We start from the raw sequence: 22,392 nt of genomic DNA, 5'->3' as shown, positions 1-22,392 counted from the left end.
TAAGCGAGATGAGCGCGCAACCCCAGAGTTGGTCATGACTGGCCCGTATGGGCAGGGGTACCTTTTATCACATTTATATCATATATATTATATCATTTATCCACACAAAGAAAGGTAGACCCTGGGAGCCTACTTCTTCCAGTCTCCCACACTGGGAGAACCTTTCTACCTGCTGGGACCACCTTCCTCCAGCTATTCCCTTTCTGTGTGTGTGCTTAGAACACAATGTACAAACGAGTGTTCCTACTCACTAATTCCATTTTGGAATGAAAAATCTGAAGACGTGACAGTAACTGGGAAAATACTGTAATTTAGAAACATCTTTTTTATTGAATATCTGTACTTAGAGATCTTAAAAGTTTGTAGCCAAATTTTTTTAGCATGAGTTGATCACATAAATCTTACTGATGTCATGTTTCTTGGTAATATTATTAGCCACTAGATTGTACAGAGGCATGTTCCACAGCTTCTATTTTCTCCCTCTTTCCATGAAGATCTGCGATCAGTCAGAAGGATAGTTCTTCTTGCAATAGTTTGCTGTACAGAATTTGATGCTTTCTCCTGCTGTTTAAAAAGTTAAATTTTCATTTTCCTATCATTTTCATTTTGCGTATGTTAGGTGGATTGCAAAGATTTCCAAAAGCATGGGTTAGGGTCTACTGGTAGCCCACATACGTCTTTCTGATAAGTATTTCTTATCTACTAGGGTGAATGCAAGAACAAAGATGAGAGAGTCAACATGACTTACAAATTCTTGCACTGAAAATAAAGAAAATAAGGACTTCCCTTGTATTGGCATGTACGCTAGTAAGAAATTACCTATAGCGGGCACACAGTACATAATCATACTCATCCACAAATGAGAGTCTTTACAGCTACTGTCATAATGTATTCTGAGTTCTATTTCCACCACCGGAACACCCTGTTGAGGTTCTCAAGGTCCATAAAAGAAAGCCTTCTTCCTTAAGCAGTGACGTTGGAGCAGAGATTCCCTGCTTAATCTGTGGGGCAACTACATCCCTGGTCTCACACTGCACAAAAGGTTTTCTTTCTTAAAGCCTCAAGTTCTACTCCACTGTTGGCCCAGCGTGATTAGCCTATAAGCTGCTCACAATATCTTTGGGAATTGTTTTTGGTGAGGATCGAGACAGTTTCTCCCATGCTTTTGAACACTTCCAGCTGTGAAAAGTTAGGGGATGGGTATAACATGTCACCCACGCTTCCTAAAACATAAATTTTAGTTCTCTTAAAAGGTGACCTTAATTCCACCAAAAAAACCCCACGTAAACCAGAGGGATGTCATTAAAGGTGAGTGGCAGGACAGGATAAGCAGAAACATGGTCTTACTGGCTTGGCGTAATCGGAAAAAATAGCAATGTCTCTGATCCAGTTTTGAATTCGGAGAGTGTCGGCTTTTCTCCCAAAAAGAGCCTAGGAATGGGACATCCTTGAAATAACTTGGTTTTCAACTGCAGTGTGCTGTAACATATCATGTGAAAGCACAAATCCACTAACTAGTAAAATGAGGGATTATTTCCATTGCTCATCTGCTGGCAGAGATTTCTCTAAATTGGATCACGCTGATTAGTATTAGAATGACGCATTGTAGATCCAGCTTTAATCATTTGAAACCTTGAAGCTGTTTCTCCTTTGCATGGAAGGGACCACTAGAAATAGTTGCATGTGCTATTTGCCAATAATCCTTTTTTTTTATTGTGAAATTTGTTGATTCTTGCCCCTTGGAAAACCTACCCACGTTTCTCCTCCTTCAGGCTCGGCAAGATGGAGGGGCCAAACCGTGGCTCAGTTAGAGCAACGCCATTTGGAATCCCCAAGGCCTGAATGGTGGCAGATCTTCCTGAAGTTGTTCTCTTTCCCCAAACAGGATTAATTTTTGTGAAGTCTTGGTGAGCCTAACACAAAGATGGCTGTGATGAAAGTCAAGTTCAACCAGAAGAAAAGAGTAAAACTAGCACAAGGACTATGGCTCATGAACTGGTTCTCCTTGTTTGCTGGGATCGTTGTCTTCTCTATGGGATTGTTCCTGAAAATTGAGCTCAGGAAACGAAGTGAAGTGATGGACAACTCTGAAAGCCACTTTGTGCCGAATTCCTTGATCTTGGTGGGTCTCCTAGCCTCTGTGTTCAATGGTCTTGCAGGCAAGATCTGTTACGATTCTCTGGATCCTGCTAAATTTGCAAAGTGGAAGCCTGTCTTGAAAGTGTACCTAGTGTTGTGTGTGCTCTTTAACCTCTTCATTCTATTTGTGGTTCTCATTTGCTTTCTGCTGAGGGGTTCTCTGGATAGTACATTAGAACATGGTCTAAAAAATGGCATGAAGTTCTATCGAGATACAGATACTCCAGGAAGGTGCTTCATGAAGAAGACCATCGACATGCTCCAGATTGAGTTCAAATGTTGTGGAAACAATGGTTTTAGAGACTGGTTTGAGATTCAGTGGATCAGCAACCGATACTTGGATTTTGGCTCTAAGGAAGTGAAAGAGTAAGTAGTTAAGTATAACTTATGCTTTAACCCGTGTTTGCATTCCAAGTCCTACTATCGGAATCTCAAGTCATTGTCATCTGAATCCGTTTGGCACCTCTTGTCTTTTGTGTTTCTTCCTTTGCAAGGGCAGCCGCTCTGCATGCAGAAGGTCCCAGGTTCCATACCTGGCACCCCAAGGTACAGCTAGGAGAGACCGCTGCCTAAAACCCTAGACAGCTGCCAGTCAGTGTAGACTAAATGGAGCTAGATGGATGAAGGATCTCACTCAATATAAGGCAGTTTCCTGTGTTCTAACACAAAAAGCCTTCTTCAGGGTGGTGTAGTGGTTAAGAGCGGTAGTCTTGTAATCTGGGGAACTGGGTTCACTTCCCCGCTCCTCCACATGCAGCTGCTGGGTGACCTTGGGCTAGTCACACTTCTCTGAAGTCTCTCACCTCACAGAGTGTTTGTTGTGGGGGAGGAAGGGAAAGGAGAATGTTAGCCGCTTTGAGACTCCTTAGGGTAGTGATAAAGCAGGATATCAAATCCAAACTCCTCCTCTTCTTCTTCAACATTCCAGTGTAATGTGTGTTTTGCCAATGTTTTCTAGGTCATTTAGTTTTTAGTTTGTTTTGTTTTAAAAGTTTTATTGTGAATGGCTAGATGCTCAACTAAAACACACACACATGGAATTAGGGTGTTTTATCCCTCAAAGGAAGGACACTGGCATTTCAAGATGCCAAACCTATTGCTTTGCTGGCTGATTCAATCTCCTAGGTTCATTCATCTCTTTCAGACCTGGTGCTGTAATAAAGTAATTGTGCCAGTTTTGCTCTTAAACAGGTGAGGGAGTAAGGAGGTTCTCCAGCACAAGCCCCATTGAAACGAAGCGATTAACCTGGCTCTTGTTCATTTCAGCAGGGGCTGTGCAGGAGAGCTTCCTGCTTGCACTGAGCCCTAACGTTTGTCTTGACCTCTGTTAAGTCGCTCTGTGGCTATTATTGGCTTTCTTGGCTTATTGAACAGATGGAATCGTAGGGCTCTGCAAAACGGGCATGCCTTCAGAGAGACGCAGCCCCTGTCCCAGTTGATTTTATCAAACCAGCTGGGCAGATTGTCTTTGACGGTTTTGCAGATCTCGCAGTCCTTGTTGTTGCTCCCTTACAGCATGCCTGGACATTGAGATGCTTCATGGGTTTTGCTTCAGATAGTACGTTTTGCTAGCGATGTTTTTCAAGTACCGCATAATCACTGTACGCGCTATGAAGAGGTCTGGGTAATTTACCGGTGGGAAAACACACACCGAGTAAAATTATAGCCAAGGTAATTTTGCAAAAGAAACCCAACAACATAGCGGCAAGTACTTTCAGCGCTTCTGAATGTCACAAAATAAGCGTCACACATTTACGGCACACAGCACCTTTGGAGGTAAATAGATTGGTGGGATTTCCTAGCATTAAATTCCTCCTCCCACTCACTGCACTTCTTAATGTGGATCAGGGCACCACATGTTTGCTTTTCTCTCCCCCACATGAGAGTTGTAGTCACCGTCCCACACCACTTTCATGCAGGGACAGAATGTGAATATATCAATCAATCAATCTTTATTACGGTCCAGAGACCCAACAAATCGTTACAAAGCAATGCACAATTCAGACAGCCTACCTCCAGGTTAAACAAGCATTTTGTTCAGACTTAAAGATAGCGATCATTGGTTCTTGCAACCACCGATAAAAACTTCTCCACTGCTATTGTTCTAGCGTTTGTCCGGTCTTCCAGTAGGAACCTGACATAGTGAGCCTCTGATTTTCCCAGGAAAGGTACCAGCAAGGGTAATATCAGTTCAGCCCTGGCTTGCTCATATTTCACACAGTGCAGCAAAATATGTTTTATGGAATCGATGTCTTGAGCACACGAGCAAAGTCTGTCCTGGTAGGGAACTCCTCTCAACCTGCCAGAATATATGGATATAGCAGCACTTCCCCTCACTGTTATACACCGCAATCAGCAGGAAAAAAAGACACAAACACACACCAGGTTATCAGTTAGCATGGTCTCTGACAACTGGAGAGATTAAAAGAGTTGTCAAAGGCTAATCAGTGAATTGCTGAAAATTTCAGGATTTCATAAAGCTCTTCCAGCTCCTAAGCCGTCCAGCCTGTGGCACAGGAGTGCAGCTCATCACACGAGAAGCCTCTTTTGTTGCAAACCGTGAAAAGGCATCATTCGCTGTGGTGCTTCCAAGAAATGCCCCATTAAAAATAATGGGCTGGGTTCTTTTTCACCCGCAGTGACCAGAGTTAACAGCCCTTTTCTTCTGTGAACTTTTATGTGCCTATATCAAACTTTAGTTTCCATTTAATAACCAAATATTAATCTAGTTACAGATAGGTAGCCGTGTTGGTCTGCCATAGTCAAAATAAAAAAATTCCTTCCAGTAGCACCTTAAAGACCAACTAAGTTTGTTCTTGGTATGAGCTTTCGTGTGCATGCACACTTCTTCAGATACACTGAAACAGAAGTTTCAGTGTATCTGAAGAAGTGTGTATCTACTTCTGTTTCAGTGTATCTGAAGAAGTGTGCATGCACACGAAAGCTCATACCAAGAACTAACTTAGTTGGTCTTTAAGGTGCTACTGGAAGGAATTTTTTTATTTCAAATATTAATCTGTTTCTTTTCGAACATTGTTGGGCATAGCTCACTAGGCACGCAAGCTCCATTCATTTCAATGGAAGTCCTAGAGAAGAAACTCCTTGTGCATTGCGCCTGACAAGACTCTGTAAACCACGGCTGCCACAATACTTTCTCTTTTTTCCAAATCATTTTTATTGATTTTCCAAATTTTAACGAATCAACCACAAATTAAAACAGAATTTATACAAATTTTATGGCTACGGCAATTCTTGTTCACTTTTCATTAAACAAGCATCTTTCTGGGAAGCTGTATCATGTTGCTCAGGAACACCATTAAATACTATAAGATGACAGTAAGGAAGGAATTCATTTCCAACTCATGTTGGTATTTCCCAAAGCAATCAGTGAACACACATGAATTCCTTCGATGAGAAGAGCCCTGGAATATGATAGGCATTAAGGCACCAATCCAGGCAAAGTTAATGTGTTACAATACAGTTCAATCTATGTCTACTTGGAAGTAAGTCCCATTGGCTTCAGAGGGGCCTGATCCTTGATAAGTGTCGCCTAAATCACACTGAAATCAATGGGACAAGCCCATTGCAATTCAATTAATCCCATTACTTTCGGTGGAATTTAAGTATGGCTAATTTTCTTTGAATTGGTCCCTAAATACAAGTGAAAGTGGTAGATGGATGGTGAAGTTACATATACAGTACAGTGGTACCTCGGGTTACATATGCTTCAGGTTACAGACTCTGCTAACCCAGAAATAGTGCTTCAGGTTAAGCACTTTGCTTCAGGATGAGAACAGAAATCGTGCTCCGGCGGCGCGGCAACAGCGGGAGGCCCCATTAGCTCAAGTGGTGCTTCAGGTTAAGAGCAGTTTCTGGTTAAGAACAGACCTCCAGAATGAATTAAGTACTTAGCCCGAGGTACCACTGTATTGGATATGTTCATATTAGTTATATGCTAATGGCTAAGCAATTACATTTAAGTAATTGTATATTTAAATAATTGTAATTGTTTATCTTAAATGATGACAAATATATATAAATGTAAAATATTATACTCAGGTAGCATACTAAGGTTGTTTTGCTTGGTTTTTGGCAAGTTGCCCTGGAGTTTCTTAAATTTGTTTCTTTGGCTGCAATGGTTATGGCCAGAATTTTATTACCTTTAAGCCACTAGCAATATAATACTGTTATTAGCATTTTCTGAACTTTGATGCATGCTATGTCAAAAGTTATACTTGTTGAAAAAGTGTGGGGACAGTTTAAGTTGAAATACCCTTTGATATAAATAACTACTTGAGAGAACCTAATGAGATGTTCACCCTTGCCAGCATTAGCTGAAGATTTGTGAGCTTGCTCTTAATCCATCCATAGCAGAAAGGCAGGGCAGGAGGGGGAAAACAAGATTATGCTGTGCTTAAAAACGTGGGTGTGCTGAGAAATATTGAATGCTGGGCCTCCTTAGACACAGGTTTGGCCCTCAATCCCAATGGTGAAGTTAGGTGCCATAGAAGCTCCTCACCACCCTCATGGGAGTTCACAGAAGGCTCCATTTAGACCCTTAAGAAAAAGTCTGGCAGTTGTAGAATAAATGAATAAAATGAAGTTGCACATTTAAGTTTGGAAGCGAGCCCTTTAAAACCGTATCAGCTGCCTAGAAAACCATGGGTGTTTTGTTTGTGATGATGAGAGTGGAGGTCACAACTAGGCTGTTAAGTGTGCAATATGTCAGGGACTGTAAATGGATTCAGGGCTATTTCAGATGAAATGAGGCCATGTCTCAATATCTCCCAAAATTCACAGATGAAAACTAGGGTGGCCGTGTGTTCTACTTAAGGGGGAGCAGTCCTTTAGTTGTCAATATGAAGTGTCCAAATTGGGTTTATAAAGAACCAAGGGAGTAGGACGAGATGGTTGGATAGTGTTCTCGAAGCTACCAGCATGAGTTTGGCCAAACTGCGGGAGGCAGTGGAAGACAGAAGTGCCTGGCGTGCTCTGGTCCATTGGGTCACGAAGAGTCGGACACAACAAAACAACTAAACAACAACAACAGCAAAGGGAGTAGGGGTCTTGATGTTTGCCCATACTCACAGCAAGTTGCACTAACAGTTTTAAACAGGTCAGATAAAAGTGCAAAAATGGGACAAAATAGGACAGTGATTAACCAGAGACATTGTCCTGGTAAATAGGGACATAAGTAGGATAATGTAATTCTAAGTCCATTTTGGCTTGAAACAGATTCCACTATGTTCAGTAGGGTTTCCTCTTTAGTTAGGGGCTTTAAGATTGTACAAAGTGTGCTTCCCAAATTTGAATCTGCACCTGGCTTTCACGATACCTTTGTGTTTGTACCAATCACAATGGGAATCTATCGGTTCAACATCTCACAGTACCATTCAGGAAAGATGAGAGCATGAGTACAATATATAAAGTCCAATAACTCCTCCATTTCCTTCCTATTCCCCAATGCACATTCTTACGCTTGAATGTTTGGGACCCTTGGCAATAGATTAAGGGATGGCCCAAGGCTGCCTTGGTTGAAATGTCAGTGGTGACCACCCATCATTACCTGGTCAAGTTGCAAAGTACCAAGCCTGGCCCAGATATTTTGGCAACATCTGATGGAGAAAATCCTAATGGGACCTTTTTCCTGGGAGTAGAAATACAATAATAATAAATTTAATAACTAGCTATTTGCTGCCCTTTCACAATACCCCCCAAACTGCTGCCAGAGGCGGTTGCCTCACTCTGCCTAATGGTAGGGCCAGCCGTGAATAGCTTATGATTATACTTCTTCTTGAGCCATTAAAACTTGAGCCATAATCACAAATAAAGAGACACTTAATGCTGACCGACAAGTCTCTCCCCCCCTTATCTTCATGAAATAGGAAAGAATAGAAATACAAGGGAAATACACAGATAAAAAAATAAAAACTCACCAGAACAGTAGTTGAACTAGTGGTGCAGACTAGTGTAATGGGTGAGACTTAACGTCATCTGCAAGCTTCTCAAAATTAAGGGTATATGAGGAGAAGGTGATAATAGTGGGTGGTAGTCAACTAAGTTTTACTCAGAATAGACCCATTGAAGTTAATGGACCTAGATTGGTTCTGTTAATTGATTTCAGTGCATCTAAATGCCACCCAGTGTTTTTGCCTTTGCTTTCCTCTCAAAACAACAACTTGGGAACAACCAGGGGAAAGGTGATCTTCATTGCGATGTATCTGTACTGGGATCTCCTCCCCCCCCAAAAAAAATATGAAAATGAAACAAGCCCTGCTGTGGAGTATGCAGCACAAACAAGAAAAGGGTTGCCATACCCTAACCATCACAAAGTTCAACTGAGCCTCCCCTCAATTAGCAGCCTGTTCCATGTGCCAGCAAGCAGTAAAACAAACAAAGCAGCAATTGGAGGATTCCTGCGTTTCTTCCATCACACCCACATTTTAATAACATTTCTCAAGCAGCTGCCTGCTTTCTGTTCTATGTGTCCAGCAGGCCAAAGAAAGCAAGTGGCAGGCGATCTCACGCTCCTACTCTTACGCCAACACACAGGTTTCTAAAAAGCCTCTGTTGTACCTGGCTGCCAGCTGCTTCATGTGACTGGCAGGCAGCAAAACAAACAGAGCAGCACGTGGGTCTAGAAAAACAAGGCAAAATCAGGAAAAGAGGAGGGGGAAACAGCAGCTCTTTAAGACCGCATGGCGTTCTATAGTTTGGTGTCCAAACAACTAACTTATCAATTACTGTTCTGACTTCACTCTTAGGCTAAAAACACTGACAGACAGGAGCAGCCAGGCCATCTCATTTCACATCAATTGCTTAGAAAGGCGCCTGCACATTTTGTGCCATAGTTTTATTTCAAGGAGGGCTAGATAATTACTTTAAAATAAATAAGGAAGGAGGTCCCGCCAGGTTGGCCAATCCCCTGTGCATGCTGAGGAGCACAAGGATCACAAAAAGCAAGGTGAAGGTACATTTTCTTCTTGAGAAGAAAACAATTAGTTTCATCAGAGTTTATCAGGATTTACTGGTAAGGATTTGACAAGGATCTACTAAAGTTTGGGCACTGTTCAGAATATAAAGATATTTGATTAGTCATGTCCCGGGTTTGTTGCATGAGGGTTTGTTGCATGTTTTATCCACATTCACTGGACCATTCACTGACAATATTATTGTCATTTACTTTCATTCAGCTCCACCCCTCTGAAATATGATGCATACCCTGAACTCCTCATAGAGTCACTGAGCTTATCGAGGACTTGTCACCTTTAGCAGACAAAGGCATGCACACACACAATCTCTCTCTCTCTTTTAATCACTTACAGCAGAAATCTAATCATATCTATTCAGAATATTCAACTCCTATTGAATTCAGTCCGGTGTGCTCCCAGGTAATTGAGGTTAGGGCTCGCGGGTGGCGCTGTGGATTAAACCACAGAGCCTAGGACTTGCCAATCAGAAGGTCGGCGGCTCGAATCCCTGTGATGGGGTGATCTGCTGTTGCTCAGTCCCTGCTCCTGCCAACCTTGCAGTTTGAAGGCACGTCAAAGCGCAAGTAGATAAATATTTCTCTCCCCTCTCATGGATGGTGCCTCTGCCGGATCTTCAGCAATTCCCTCTCTCCACTGTTGCACTATAATTCTGGGAAGTTCATCGACCATCAGGGAATTTCCAGGGAGCTCAGGAGGCTGTTGTGGGGGGGGGGAATTGGTGGGGACGTCATCTTCTGTAGACCCCCTTCTGCCAGCACTTGTCAGGATCCAGCCATCAGGTTTTATTCAAACCATCAGTTAAATTTGTACAGGAGTAAAAACGATAGCTCTGGATGTACTTTGGTTTTGGATCAGGTTTGAGGGAACTGTGGCCCAGACAGCATGCTCAGGGTTCATGCATGATGGGTGTTGTAGTCCAACAACATCTGGAGGACCACGAGTTTCCCATCCCTGCTTCCCATGTGACATAGGAAGCGGCTTTCCCTCCCATGTATGAGAAAAGGGAGACGGCTTCTTCTGAGATGGCGCTTCCCAGATATTACACAAACACATAATATGAGTGCTTACACTGATTATAGTAAACTGGAGTATTCTTCTGGCCAATTATTAAATTATCAAACTAGCTGATTAAGCGTTGTGGAATTTGAGTGGCATTTCCCCCTAATTGGTGAGTGGGTGGGAAACAATGGGCTGTTCTCGACTGATCATCTGAAGGAACAGATAAGGTTCTCAGCAGGACATATGGTGGGACCACTTACCCCCTCACCCAGCATCATTGCTGCTTACCTGAGCGAGGTTGGGGCAGGACGGCGAAGAGATCAGTGGTGTGTGGTTGCGCCAGCCACGTCCCACTAGTGGTGCAGCTACACAGCCCTCTCCACCAGAGTCCCATCCAATTAAGCAGCAGTGACACCAGTGTTGGAGGCCAAAATTGCAGTTTCATCCTACTCCAGGTATCACTACTGATTTCAGGTAACAAAGAGCTATCGGATGTGGGTATTATTTTGGAAGGGAAAGCAGGATGATCATGCAGGGTTGGGTCCAGGTTTGAACACACGGAAATCAATGAGCATTATTAGTTAAGAATCCCCAACTTGACCCAGTGATTGCAATGGTCTACGCCTGTCTAAGGTTGCTCAAAGAGCACATCTGGGCCTTTGGAAACAAGAGTTTAACTTAGCAGATTTTGCCCAGAAAGAGTAAATCTAGATTTCAACGAGGGAGGGAAAATATGGGCTGGCATTTCAATACCAACAACATGATGTGGACTCTAGGGAAAAAGTTGCATGCAGGAGCCACAACCTGACTTTGGATGTGGCACTCTGTGGCCAAGAAACAGTGCGCTGAATAGCAGTAGGAATACATTTGGATCCAAATGCTTTTATATTTGTAACTTGCTGTGCTTTGCCTGTTTACAGCCGCATTAAAAGCAACGTGGACGGCAGATACTTGGTGGATGGCGTCCCCTTCAGCTGCTGCAACCCGAGTTCGCCACGACCTTGCATCCAGTACCAGGTCTCTAACAACTCAGCTCACTACAGCTATGACTTTCAAACCGAAGAGCTCAATCTATGGAACCGTGGCTGCAGGGAGGCTCTGCTTAAATACTACAGCAGCATGATGAGCTCCATGGGAGTCATTGTCCTCTTTGTCTGGCTCTTTGAGGTAATACATCGTCATAGCAGTTTCGGTGTCTTGCATAGAACCACAGTGAAAGGCCAGCCCTCCACACAGAAGAGCAAGAACGGGTGATGGTACCAAGTGGGGGGGACCCCAACGAAATGGCGTGGTACACAAACCCTCCAACATTTCTCTGATGAAAATAGGGACATTCTATTCCATAATGATAATTTTACTATTTATACCCCCCACATCTTATGGGGTTGCCCCAGCCCCTCAAGGTGGCTTCCAACATATATGAAAACATAATAAAACATTAAACATTTTTTTTAAAACCTTCCCTAAAAAAATTAAATATTCCCAGGATTGCCTTCAGACAGCTTGGGGGGTCAGATAATCCCATACCCTCCAACATTTCTCCAATGAAAATAGGGACATTCCAAAGGAAAAGCTGGACATTCCAGGATCAAATCAGAAACTGGGATGGCTTCTCTAAATCAGGGATGCCCCTGGAAAACAGATACACTTGGAGGGTCTGCATTACACTGCAAAAGGAGGGCCTTCTATTCTGAGCTCCATGCTGTTCAGGGCCTGCAGGGGAGGGGAGTCAAGGAAATTTTCCCCTGATCCCACACAAAACCTTCCCAATAGTACTAAAGAGCTTGGTTTTGGGCTTGCAGCTAGCCCCATCCTGAGTGCTTTACTGTTATATTCTGCAAGTAGGGAGGAACTCTTCCTGAGAGTGGGAGAGAGAGGCCTTTAATGCTATGATCCCATCCTATTTTTTCTTTTCCTTTCTGCCCCCCACCCTAAACCAAGTAAGTAAAAAAAAATACTTAACTGACCAATCACGCCCCAGATAGCTCAGTTCTGCCCCCCCCCCCCGCCCAATTCTTGCCTCCACAACATAAATCCTGGCTCTGCCTACACTCTTTGCCTTCATTTTTAACTTTCTTCTACTTCTGACTTAATAGTTTGTGATGTAAATAAAAAAGGACAATGTTCTTAGCTTAAATTTCTATACAGTGGTACCTTCGGTTACATATGCTTCGGGTTACATACTCTGCTAACCCAGAAATAGTACCTCGGGTTAAGAACTTTGCTTCAGGATGAGAACAGAAATCGTGCTCCGGCAGCGTGGTGGCAGCAGGAGGCCCCATTAGCTAAAGTGGTACCTCAGGTTAAGAACAGTTTCAGGTTAAGAACGGACTTCCAGAACGTGGACGCGGAGAAAGCCTTTGACAATATTTCTTGGAGTTTTATGAAAAAGAATCTCCATGGGATGGGGGTAGGCCAAGGATTTGAGAATGGTATGGGTGCGATATACTCTGAACAAAAAGCTAATTGTAAATAATGTGATAACGGAGGAACTTAAGATAGAAAAAGGAACACGACAGGGGTGCCCAATTTCCCCATTGCTTTTCATTTCTGTTCTGGAGGTGTTGCTGAATATGATTAGAAATGACCAGCAGGTTAAAGGTGTACAGGTCGGGGTTAAACATTACAAGTTAAAAGCCTTCACAGATGACCTAGTATTGACCTTACAAGAGCCAGACACTAGTACGAAAAGGGTGTTGGAGATAATCCAACAATTTGGTCAGGTAGCTGGATTTAAACTGAACAAACAAAAAACTAAAGTACTAGAAAAAAACTTAACAGGTACGGAGAAGGAGAAATTTCAAGAAGAGACAGGCTTGACAGTGGTTAAGAAGGTGAAATACCTAGGGTATCTGAAGAAGTGTGCATGCACACGAAAGCTCATACCAAGAACTAACTTAGTTGGTCTTTAAGGTGCTACTGGAAGGAATTTTTTTTATTTTGACTATGGCAGACCAACACGGCTACCTATCTACTACTATACCTAGGGGTTTATTTGACATCTAAGAATTTGAACTTGTATAAGGACAACTATGAAAAATGCTGGTCAGAAATTAAAAAAGACCTAGAAATATGGTCAAATTTGAAATTGTCAATGTTAGGCAGAATTGCAGTGATTAAGATGAATGTATTGCCTAGAATGTTGTTTTTGTTTCAAACTTTGCAGATTCTTGACAAGATGGACTGTTTCAAGAGGTGGCAAAAAGATATTGCGAAATTTGTCTGGCAGGGCAAAAAGCCCAGAATAAAATTTAAAGTACTTACAGACGCAAAAGAAAGAGGGGGATTTGCCCTGCCGGACTTAAAACTGTACTATGAAGCATCAGCGTTTTGCTGGCTAAAAGAGTGGATGCTCCTCGAGAAACAGATATCTTGGATTTAGAAGGTTTTAATAATACATTTGGTTGGCATGCATATCTATGGTATGATAAAATCAAAGTGCATAGGGCCTTTAAGAATCACATTGTCAGAAAAGCGTTGTTTAATGTATGGATAAGATACAAAGACTTGTTGGAAAATAAAACCCCTAGATGGTTGTCACCTTTGGAGGCTAAGGCAGTGAAGAAACTCAATATGGAGGCCGGATGGCCAAAGTATTGGGAAATTTTGGAACAAGATGGAGATAAATTGAAATTACAGAGTCATGAGAAATTGAAACCAAAAGTACAAGATTGACTCCATTATTACCAAATAATGGAGGTTTACAAACAAGATAGGAAAATTGGCTTCCAGGTGGAAAAATCAAAATTAGAGACTGAACTGTTAGAACCCAATACTAAGAATCTGTCAAGAATGTATAACTTGCTGCTGAAATGGAATACACAAGATGAAACAGTTAAATCGGCTATGATTAAGTGGGCACAGGACATTGGTCATAACCAGGCAGTGGTCTTCTAGGATGCTCCTCCTTGTTGGTAGAGAAGGCAGGATGACAGATCTTGTGGACTCATTTAAGAGAAGGAGAGTTTCCTGTCCAGGCTAGATCAGGAAAAGAAAAGGGAACCCTTTAAGCCAGCCTTTGCTAACCTGATGACCTCTAGATATTTTGGACTACAACTCCCATTAGCCCTACCTTGGATGTGTTGTCCTGGGCTTATGGAGGTTGTAGTCCAAAATATCTTGAGTGCACCAGGCTGGCAAAGGCTGCTTTAAACCCATTTCAAGGGCAGTCAATGGAAAAACACAGAAAGTAAATGAGCTGCAACAACCCATAAGAAAACATCCAAAATCCATATTAGGGCAGTATGAAAAGGTCAGAAAATAGTGCAAAAGCTTTCAAGTTAAACCAGAGATGTTCATCAGGCTGTTGTTGTTTAGTCGTTTAGTCGTGTCCAACTCTTCGTGACCCCATGGACCAGAGCACGCCAGGCACTCCTGTCTTCCACTGCGTCCCGCAGTTTGGTCAAACTCATGCTGGTAGCTTCAAGAACAGTGTCCAACCATCTCGTCCTCTGTCGTCCCCTTCTCCTTGTGCCCTCCATCTTTCCCAACATCAGGATCTTTTCCAGGGAGTCTTCTCTTCTCATGAGGTGGCCAAAGTATTGGAGCCTCAACTTCACGATCTGTCCTTCCAGCGAGCACTCAGGGCTGATTTCCTTAAGAATGGATACATTTGATCTGTACAAAGAAAAAAACCACATTCATTGCTTTGCCCATTTTTGCCTCTGGCTCCACCCACTCTGGCATTCCCAGAAGGGATTGTGGCCCTCAGTCACAAAAAAAGGTTCCCCATCTCTGCCATAGGGATGATCAGGCATGATCAAGTCTTTTACATGCACGTGGGCAGGGTGGAAGATGACAGAGGCACTCCACTGTGGACTGGCCCCTCAAGTCACAGCCCACCATAGCAGGAGGGCATCCCAGTAGGTACATTTGTGATAAGACTGTGGTATGGCAGGAGGAGTTAACATACACATACAGGCTAGATTCAGATGCCAGGAACATTGCAGATCTAGTCCCAGGATGAGGGGTGCCTTGAGACCATATTCTCAGATTGGGGTCAAGGGCCATATCCTGCCTAACATAAAGCAGAACCAAACTCAACATTATTTCCTCACTCTGTTAATTTATCTCAGGTTAGTTTACTTCTTTAGCATCAGTTTCGCATTAACACGGGGTTTCCCAAACTTGGGTCTCCAGCTGTTTTTGGACTACAAGTCCCATCATCCCTAGCTAGCCGGACCAGTAGTCATGGATGATGGGAACGGTAGTCCAAAAAAATGGCTGGATAACCAAGTTTGGAGAAAATCCTGGTCTAACAGAATAAGCCTTTTCAGAACTCTCTTAACTGCCCAGACACTATTGTTCTGAAGCAGCCATCCTCCTCTCTGATGGTCAACTTGGGTGACTGACTGCCTATCAGTCTCGAACAGAAATGGGGGCATCCAAAAATAAGGCAGAGGTTTCTATATACCTAGGCCTTTAGGTATGCACATTAAGTGACATTTTAAAAAAACAAAAAACCTCAAAGTGCCCTGACCGGAACTGTGAGCTTCTAGGATTTACAGAGGATTGATGCCGACAGTGACAGAGGGGAACAGTTCAGGACTCAGAAAGAACCGTCAGTGGTCTGCCATTCCCCCGCCCCTCCAGCTCTGCCTGACACCAGGGTTGGCTCTAGGAGAAAGGACATTGGCCTACTTAAGTCCTTGGCAGGATATAGTAAGTATCTTGCAGCAGGGGATTAGGTTTGGATGAGTGCTATGAGGTTAACCTCCCCCACCCCTGACAGCGCCGTGCTGTGCTATTAGCATAAAAAGGGAAATGAACTTTATTTCTCATTCATCCATTCACCTCACCACTGTAAAATGCTCGTATTCCTGGCTGACAGCTGTATAACACAGCAGGAGAAGGCACTGGAATTGGGTGAAGAAGAAGAAGAAAGTGCTCTTCATTCTTTTCCCACTCTAGACACACATAAAAACGACACGAGAAGTCAAAATAGAACTACAAGAAGCACTCCTCTTACCCAGTGGCATCATTCTCTCGGGTTCCACTTCTTATTTTTGAAATTCAAAGTTGAGGGCTTTGCAGCCAGGTGACATAATTGTAGGAGACACAAGCAGGCCAGCCAAGACGTGCAAGAGGGACCTGGTTTCTCTCAGGCTTGCAAGCAAATCCGGCTGTGTTCTTAAAATGGCCACTCTGGACTGCGAGTGGCCATTTTAAATGTTTCATGTTTGCATTTTGCTTTGTATTGGTCAAATCCAACCATAGAACTGCCCCACCCCACCTGGTAACTCTAAAACTCTTAAATTTTAATCTTCAGCAAATAATAGTAATCTGCCGCATAGCTTAATGGGAATGCTTAAATTTTACAATCTAGTTGGTCTGGGAGAGGAGTGGGGATATTCTGAATAATAATAATAATAATAGTAATAGTAATAATAATAATAATAATAATAATAATAATAATAATAATAATAATAATAATAATAATAATTTATTATGTATACCCCGCCCATCTGGCTGGGTTTCCCCAGCCACTCTGGGCGGCTTCCAACAGAACACTAAAATGCAATAACCTGTTAAACATTAAAAGCTTCCCTAAACAGGGCTGCCTTCAGATGTCTTCTAAACGTGGAACTCCAACTTCCACCATCCCTTGAGGGGAGTTATAATGCTACAACATCTGAAAGCCTACAGGTCCCCAACTCCTGTCCTTGACCAGATAACCAGACACTTTATTGTAAAATGTCAAGAGTTCTGGTTGATGGAAGTGACAGAAGTATAACATTTTCACTGAACTTCTACCACTTGCATTCTGAGATTTTACAATGCAAGGGCTGTAGGAGACTCCTCAGGTGACATCTAGCAGGACTGGCCCACCTATGAAGCAAGGTGGGGCAACCGCCTCAGGCAGCATGGTCCACAGGGGCAGCTGATTCCAAAGTCAATCTTTGTTCCCCTCTTCAACATGCTGTAGATCCCCCCTCAAGCCTTCTTTTCTGGTGGGGCATGGGGTGCCATTTCCGGGTCCACCTCAGGTGCCAAAATGTCTACTATCTAGACTAACCACCACCTTGCCCACAAAGAGCTTTCAGCGTACCTGAAAATCTCTGTTGAGATCTCCTCTGCCAGTTCGGAGGAAGTTTATAACCACAAACATCTACTAGAGTAAAATTATCGCTGCAGGACTTGGAAGTTATTGAAGGCAAAAACATGTTTCTTCCCTGCATATGGTTGAACAATTCAAGCACCAGATAGGCTACACTTTTTCCAGGATCTAAACAGGGATGGGGAACGTGCCAATTGAACTTGCCAGTGTAAGTTCTGCCAGCTTCCACTACTTAGGGTTGCTCTGTCCATCCTGTGGTTCTTTGGATCCAGGGATGGGGAACCTGTGGATCTCCAGATGTTGTTGGGTCTCACTGGGGCTGACGGGAATTGGAGTCCATCAACATCTGGGATGGTCACGGGTCCAGAGCAATCCTAAATATAGGAAACTTGCAGAATTTACACCAGCTTAAGTTAAACTTGCATAAGCTTACCCCTGTTTCAAAATCTATTCAGGAGAAGGCCTACTGCAGAGGGGAAACAATCCTTTTAAATAGTGTTTAACTTACCCTGCTGCTGGGCTGCCAGGTTGTGTGACTGAGTTGAAAGATGTAATCACAATAATTTATTATTTATACCCCGCCCATCCGGCTGGGTTTCCCCAGCCACTCTGGGTGGCTCCCAACAGAATATTAATAATAATTTTTAAAAACCAACAAAACATCAAACATTAAAAGCTTCCCTAAGCAGGGCTGCCTTCAGATGTCTTCTAAACGCCAGGTAGTTGTTTATTTCCTTGACATCTCATGGGAAGGTGTTCCACAGGACAGGCGCCACTACCAAGAAGGCCCTCTGCCTGATTCCCTGTAACCTCACTTCTCGCAGTGAGGGAACCGCCAGAAGATGCTTCTCCCATTGCCCCACTCTGCCCCCACTGTGATCCTGGAATGACCCCCCCCCCCATTTTACTTACACCAGCTAAACCCCAATTTGAAAACCTTTTTATTTAGACAAGACTTCCCAGATTTCAGCTGTTCTTCTGATTTCCAGGTTTTGAAAGGCACACTTTATAGTGTTTCGTTGTCTGAATGGCCTTTTGCGGATCACTTTGACATACTTGGATATGAAGGGATTTACACATTCTTTAAATAAAGGCATTTAAATTCTGTTTCCCAACCAGATGTCGGTGATGATAGGGTTGAGGCTGTTGCATACTTCCCTGGAGAGCATTGCCAATCCAGAAGATCCAGAATGTGAGAGCGAAGGATGGGTGCTGGAGAAGAGCCTGAAAGACACTTTCAAATCCACCCTGGAAAATTTAAAAAATATTGGTAAGATGAACCAAGTGGATGCAGGCGCAGAAGGGGCAGAAGGCGATGGCGCAAAAACCCAAGCTGTCTCAACCGTCAGTTGAGTTTATTGGCCGAAAAGACTGTTACCAAAGACTGAGATTTGTGAATATTCGGTTTTTTAAAAAGGTACAAGCTGTCGCAGCTATATATATATATATATGCATGCACAAAACATACACTTTTTACATACGGAGAGAACAGTATAAAGCACTTTGTGGATAATAAAAGCATCCTTACAGTAGACAGCCAAAACCACTTCTATGGAAAATGCTATAACATGAAGTTTAAAGCAGATATTTTCTAGGGTAATTCTATTCTTGAGGCAAGTGATATTTCATAAGAAATTCGGTGTGAATAAGTGGTCGACACTATCTTGTGTTTCGCGTCCCATCACCGGAAACCGAATGGGGAAGTTTAAAGCTAATTATTTTTGTACTTAAGTTTACAAATATATTTGTGAAAAAACAACAATATACTTTTCTGGGGGGGGGAGTAGTCAAAGCACTGCTCTGGATGTTCTTGCTAGAGCAAAATAATATTCAGTTGTCCAAGTAATGGAAAGACATAGAGAATGGTATGAGTTCATAATAGCCTCTAATTTTTTGGATAAACGCAAGTGTTGTTTGAAGTTGTTACTGAAAGGACTACCTTCTGCCATGTTCACATGATGCGCAAAAACAGAGAGTAAAATTGTACTGGATTTCTGTGCACTGAACACGAACTTGTCATTTGATAAAAATAAGATCACACTAGTTTGAACAGCAGATAAACTATAGCCCAAGCTGCCAGCGCTTGCTCAGGTGCTGTGATGCCAATACGTCATTCATTCATTTGGTAGGTATTTCTGTATCTCAACCACCTCAGAGTTTTAGGCTCACTTTGTTTTAAGATACGCACCAACTACAATAAATCGGACATGAGAATTCTGCTGTTTCCTGGGAAGCAATCATGGCAACCAACTTGTAGCGGTTTGGTTGTCAAAGGAAAAATATTGCCACAAATCACCACTTGGGTGTGAGCCTTTCCCCCTCCTATTAATAGGCACAAGCTAATAATCGGAGCAAGTTCATCATTTTTATTCAACAAACTGGATGCAATGCAGAAAAGTTGGATTTTCTGCAGCTTACATAAGACATCATTGGCTCAATGACCTCGTTGGCTCAGTGCACTGTGAATCCAAACACGTTATTCTGCATGACTGTATATTAGAGTAACACTTTTAGTGTTATTCTAAAAGTGGTGATCAGATAGCAAATACTTTTTAAATTTTAGAAGCTGGAATGAAGAATGGGAAAGAGCTTGCTGTGTAAAGAGATTTTTATCTTTGTTCTATATGAAGTTTTATTTCATTATTTGTACATACATGCATGTATTTGCCAGGCAAGCCTTTCCTGAGTGAAAGCAAAAAGCAGCTAACTAGCTTCAGCAGATTCCTAGGTGCTGTGAACAATTGTGGTTGGACCTGGTACTTTGTCCAAAAGACTTGACCATCTTCAGGAAGTGACAGAAGAAAGGGATGGGTGATTGAGAAGAGATTTTGAGTAGTGTACATGTGTGTGAACTTGTGGTAATAAAAAAGTGGGGTATGGTAGTTCAAGGAAGGTCGTTCTGGAAAAAGAGAAGCTCAGGAGGGACTTGCAGAAGAATGCATAGATAGCTTATGAAGCTGCCTTAGCCCAAGTCAGACCAAACGGGCCATCTAGGCTGGTGCTGGCGACAGCTCTCTAAGGCCTTTCCCAGCTTTCGTTATCTGTGCTCCTTTTAACTGGACATGTTGAGGACCAATGGGGATCTTCTGTGTGCATGGACACTTGACAAGAGAGAGTGCAAGGGGCCATAAGAGAAGGTGACCTCTGCTAGGTATGGCCACAAGCCGCATAAGGGGGAGACCTCTGAAATAAGGACCGTGAGACTGAAGCTGTTATGAAGTGAAAAAGGAGGCCAGGGTAGAAACTGAAGCACAGGAGTGATGTGATCACAGAGAAAGGAGCACCAATGTAAAGGAATCATACGGGAGAGATACAGCAAGTGGGGAATGTCAACAAGGAGTAGGGTTACAGTAGTATCCTTAAGTCATGACGGGAGTACAGCCAAGGTTTTTAGCAGCAGGTATCAAAAAGAAGAACGAAAAATAACATAGCGAAATTGACTTGTGAGGTGGTGTGTTGTTTGATAAGAGATTGAGTGTTGGGGGAAGGAGGGCTCATTTAATTTCATTGTACACAGGTTGTACAATGACAATAAAGGTATTACTATTATTATTATTAAGAAGAAGAAGCAGAACTTGGCGATGATTAAGGGTTTGCTGACTGCTTAGGTTCCAGAAGAGGACAAAAGGAAGGGTTCAATGGCAACCTTCATGAAATTCTAGGCAAATTGATGTGTGTGTGTGTGTGTGTGTGTGTGTGTGTGTGTGTGTGTGTGTGTGGTTTTAGTAGTATGCCATTGTCGCACACAATTCATCATCAGCGAGGTCGCATGTACAGTTTTTACTCTTTTTCCAAATGAAGAAGTTAGTTAAATTCAGCATATTCCCAGTTTCCAAATCCATTCTTGATATTTGCAAATGTTTAGAACATTATCATGAATCTTAGTACGAACCTCTTAAAAGAATTCTGCACTTCAGCTTTTGAAACGCAGTTTTTGAAACAGTGAAATATGGATGGCAGGACCAGTAAGCAACAAAACAAAAGATTAGGGAATACAGTAACTAAAGCTAAATATACAAAATCTGTTGTATATAGATCTATAATGGTGCTAGTTAGGTCAACATGAGACATTTTTCAAAGAACAGGCAGCTGGAAAGGAGTTTAATTATGAAAATTTCAAAATGCTCTCCAGGGAGATTTTAGTGTGCTGTGCTCTGTATCTGACATATGAGTAGTAGTCATGAAAAGTTCCAAAGAGTTTATTGTATTGCACCTAAGCTTATTGCAACCCTAGAAGTATTTGTCTGCAACCATCACTTCATACAGAGTTGGGTTATATCCCTCTAATTTGTGTGGGAGTTTTTATTTAACACATTATTTACTGTGATATCAGAATGTATCGGTTCACTTACAAAATCAGCACATTTCACAGCTAATCTCAAGTTACCTCATTATATTGTATTATATTAGGTTATAGAATCAGTTTTTGTTTAAGGACTAGCGATGGGGAACGATTTCATTTGAAGTCACATTTAAAAGTGAACCTACCTAATTCATACTTTCTGAAACAATACACAAACAGAAACACAACCATTTTATAAAATTTGTACTTATATGAATTTTGCAGTGAAGTTCTCCAGCCAAGAAATGTGTTCAAAAATGCATGTTTTAGGGGGAATTCTGCATGAAAATAGACATACAGTATTCGTGAAAATAACTTACAAAAATGCATGTTACAAAAAATGTATATATTCATCAAAATTGCACACAAAATTTGCACTTAAATTGTGTGTGAATATTTATGAGGATTTTTTTTAAAGAAAGGATTTTCAAACAGAGGTGGAACTGTGGAAAACGAAACTTAAGATTGGAATAATAAGAGACTGTGATAATAAGATACTGGGAGAAACCAACGCTGAAAGATTCACCCATTCCTAGTAAGGACACAGGAGACATAGACATTTTTGTTGTTTTTACAGAAATGGGAGGGATCCGTTCTTCTGAATGAATACTTTTTCTTCTTTTGCTGAAGGTGGATAACCTCCACCACTAGGTTGAGCAGATTCCTTTAGAACAAGCAAAAAATTGGAACTGTCACACCCCTTTGGCAGCAATACAACTTAGTGGTGAAGATTACTCATTAAGAAGGAAGGAAGGAATTGGTGGTTGAGAAATGAAACAAAAAATGCACTATCCTGCAAGATAAGATATTCCAGTTCATGTGGGTCTTTTGACATGGCTGTTTTGTATTAATTTGTAATATAT

The 22,392-nt window shown here is 42.2% G+C and overlaps 1 protein-coding gene across 1 annotated transcript; it reads left to right on the top strand.

Moving 5' to 3' along the window:
* Positions 1 to 1,298: 1,298 nt before the first annotated feature.
* On the top strand, positions 1,299 to 20,882 carry PRPH2 (peripherin 2). Its single transcript, XM_081186099.1, has 3 exons — positions 1,299 to 2,505; positions 11,051 to 11,297; positions 18,307 to 20,882. Exons 1-3 carry the CDS (start codon positions 1,925 to 1,927, stop codon positions 18,538 to 18,540), a joined length of 1,062 nt encoding a protein of 353 aa, XP_081042225.1. The 5' UTR covers positions 1,299 to 1,924; the 3' UTR covers positions 18,541 to 20,882.
* Positions 20,883 to 22,392: the final 1,510 nt, after the last annotated feature.

This window comes from Podarcis bocagei (assembly GCF_964188305.1).
Source record: "Podarcis bocagei genome assembly, chromosome: 3".
Classification (NCBI taxonomy): domain Eukaryota; kingdom Metazoa; phylum Chordata; class Lepidosauria; order Squamata; family Lacertidae; genus Podarcis; species Podarcis bocagei.
This window is presented reverse-complemented; position numbering and strand designations above follow the sequence as displayed.

What these genes read in the sequence shown, in the direction of transcription:
- PRPH2 (XM_081186099.1), top strand. Translation starts at nt 1,925, where the DNA reads ATGGCTGTGATGAAAGTCAAGTTCAACCAGAAGAAAAGAGTAAAACTA. An exon ending in GGCTCTAAGGAAGTGAAAGA is followed by an intron (nt 2,506 to 11,050) that starts GTAAGTAGTTAA and finishes GCCTGTTTACAG; the next exon opens with CCGCATTAAAAGCAACGTGG. An exon ending in TCTTTGTCTGGCTCTTTGAG is followed by an intron (nt 11,298 to 18,306) that starts GTAATACATCGT and finishes TTTCCCAACCAG; the next exon opens with ATGTCGGTGATGATAGGGTT.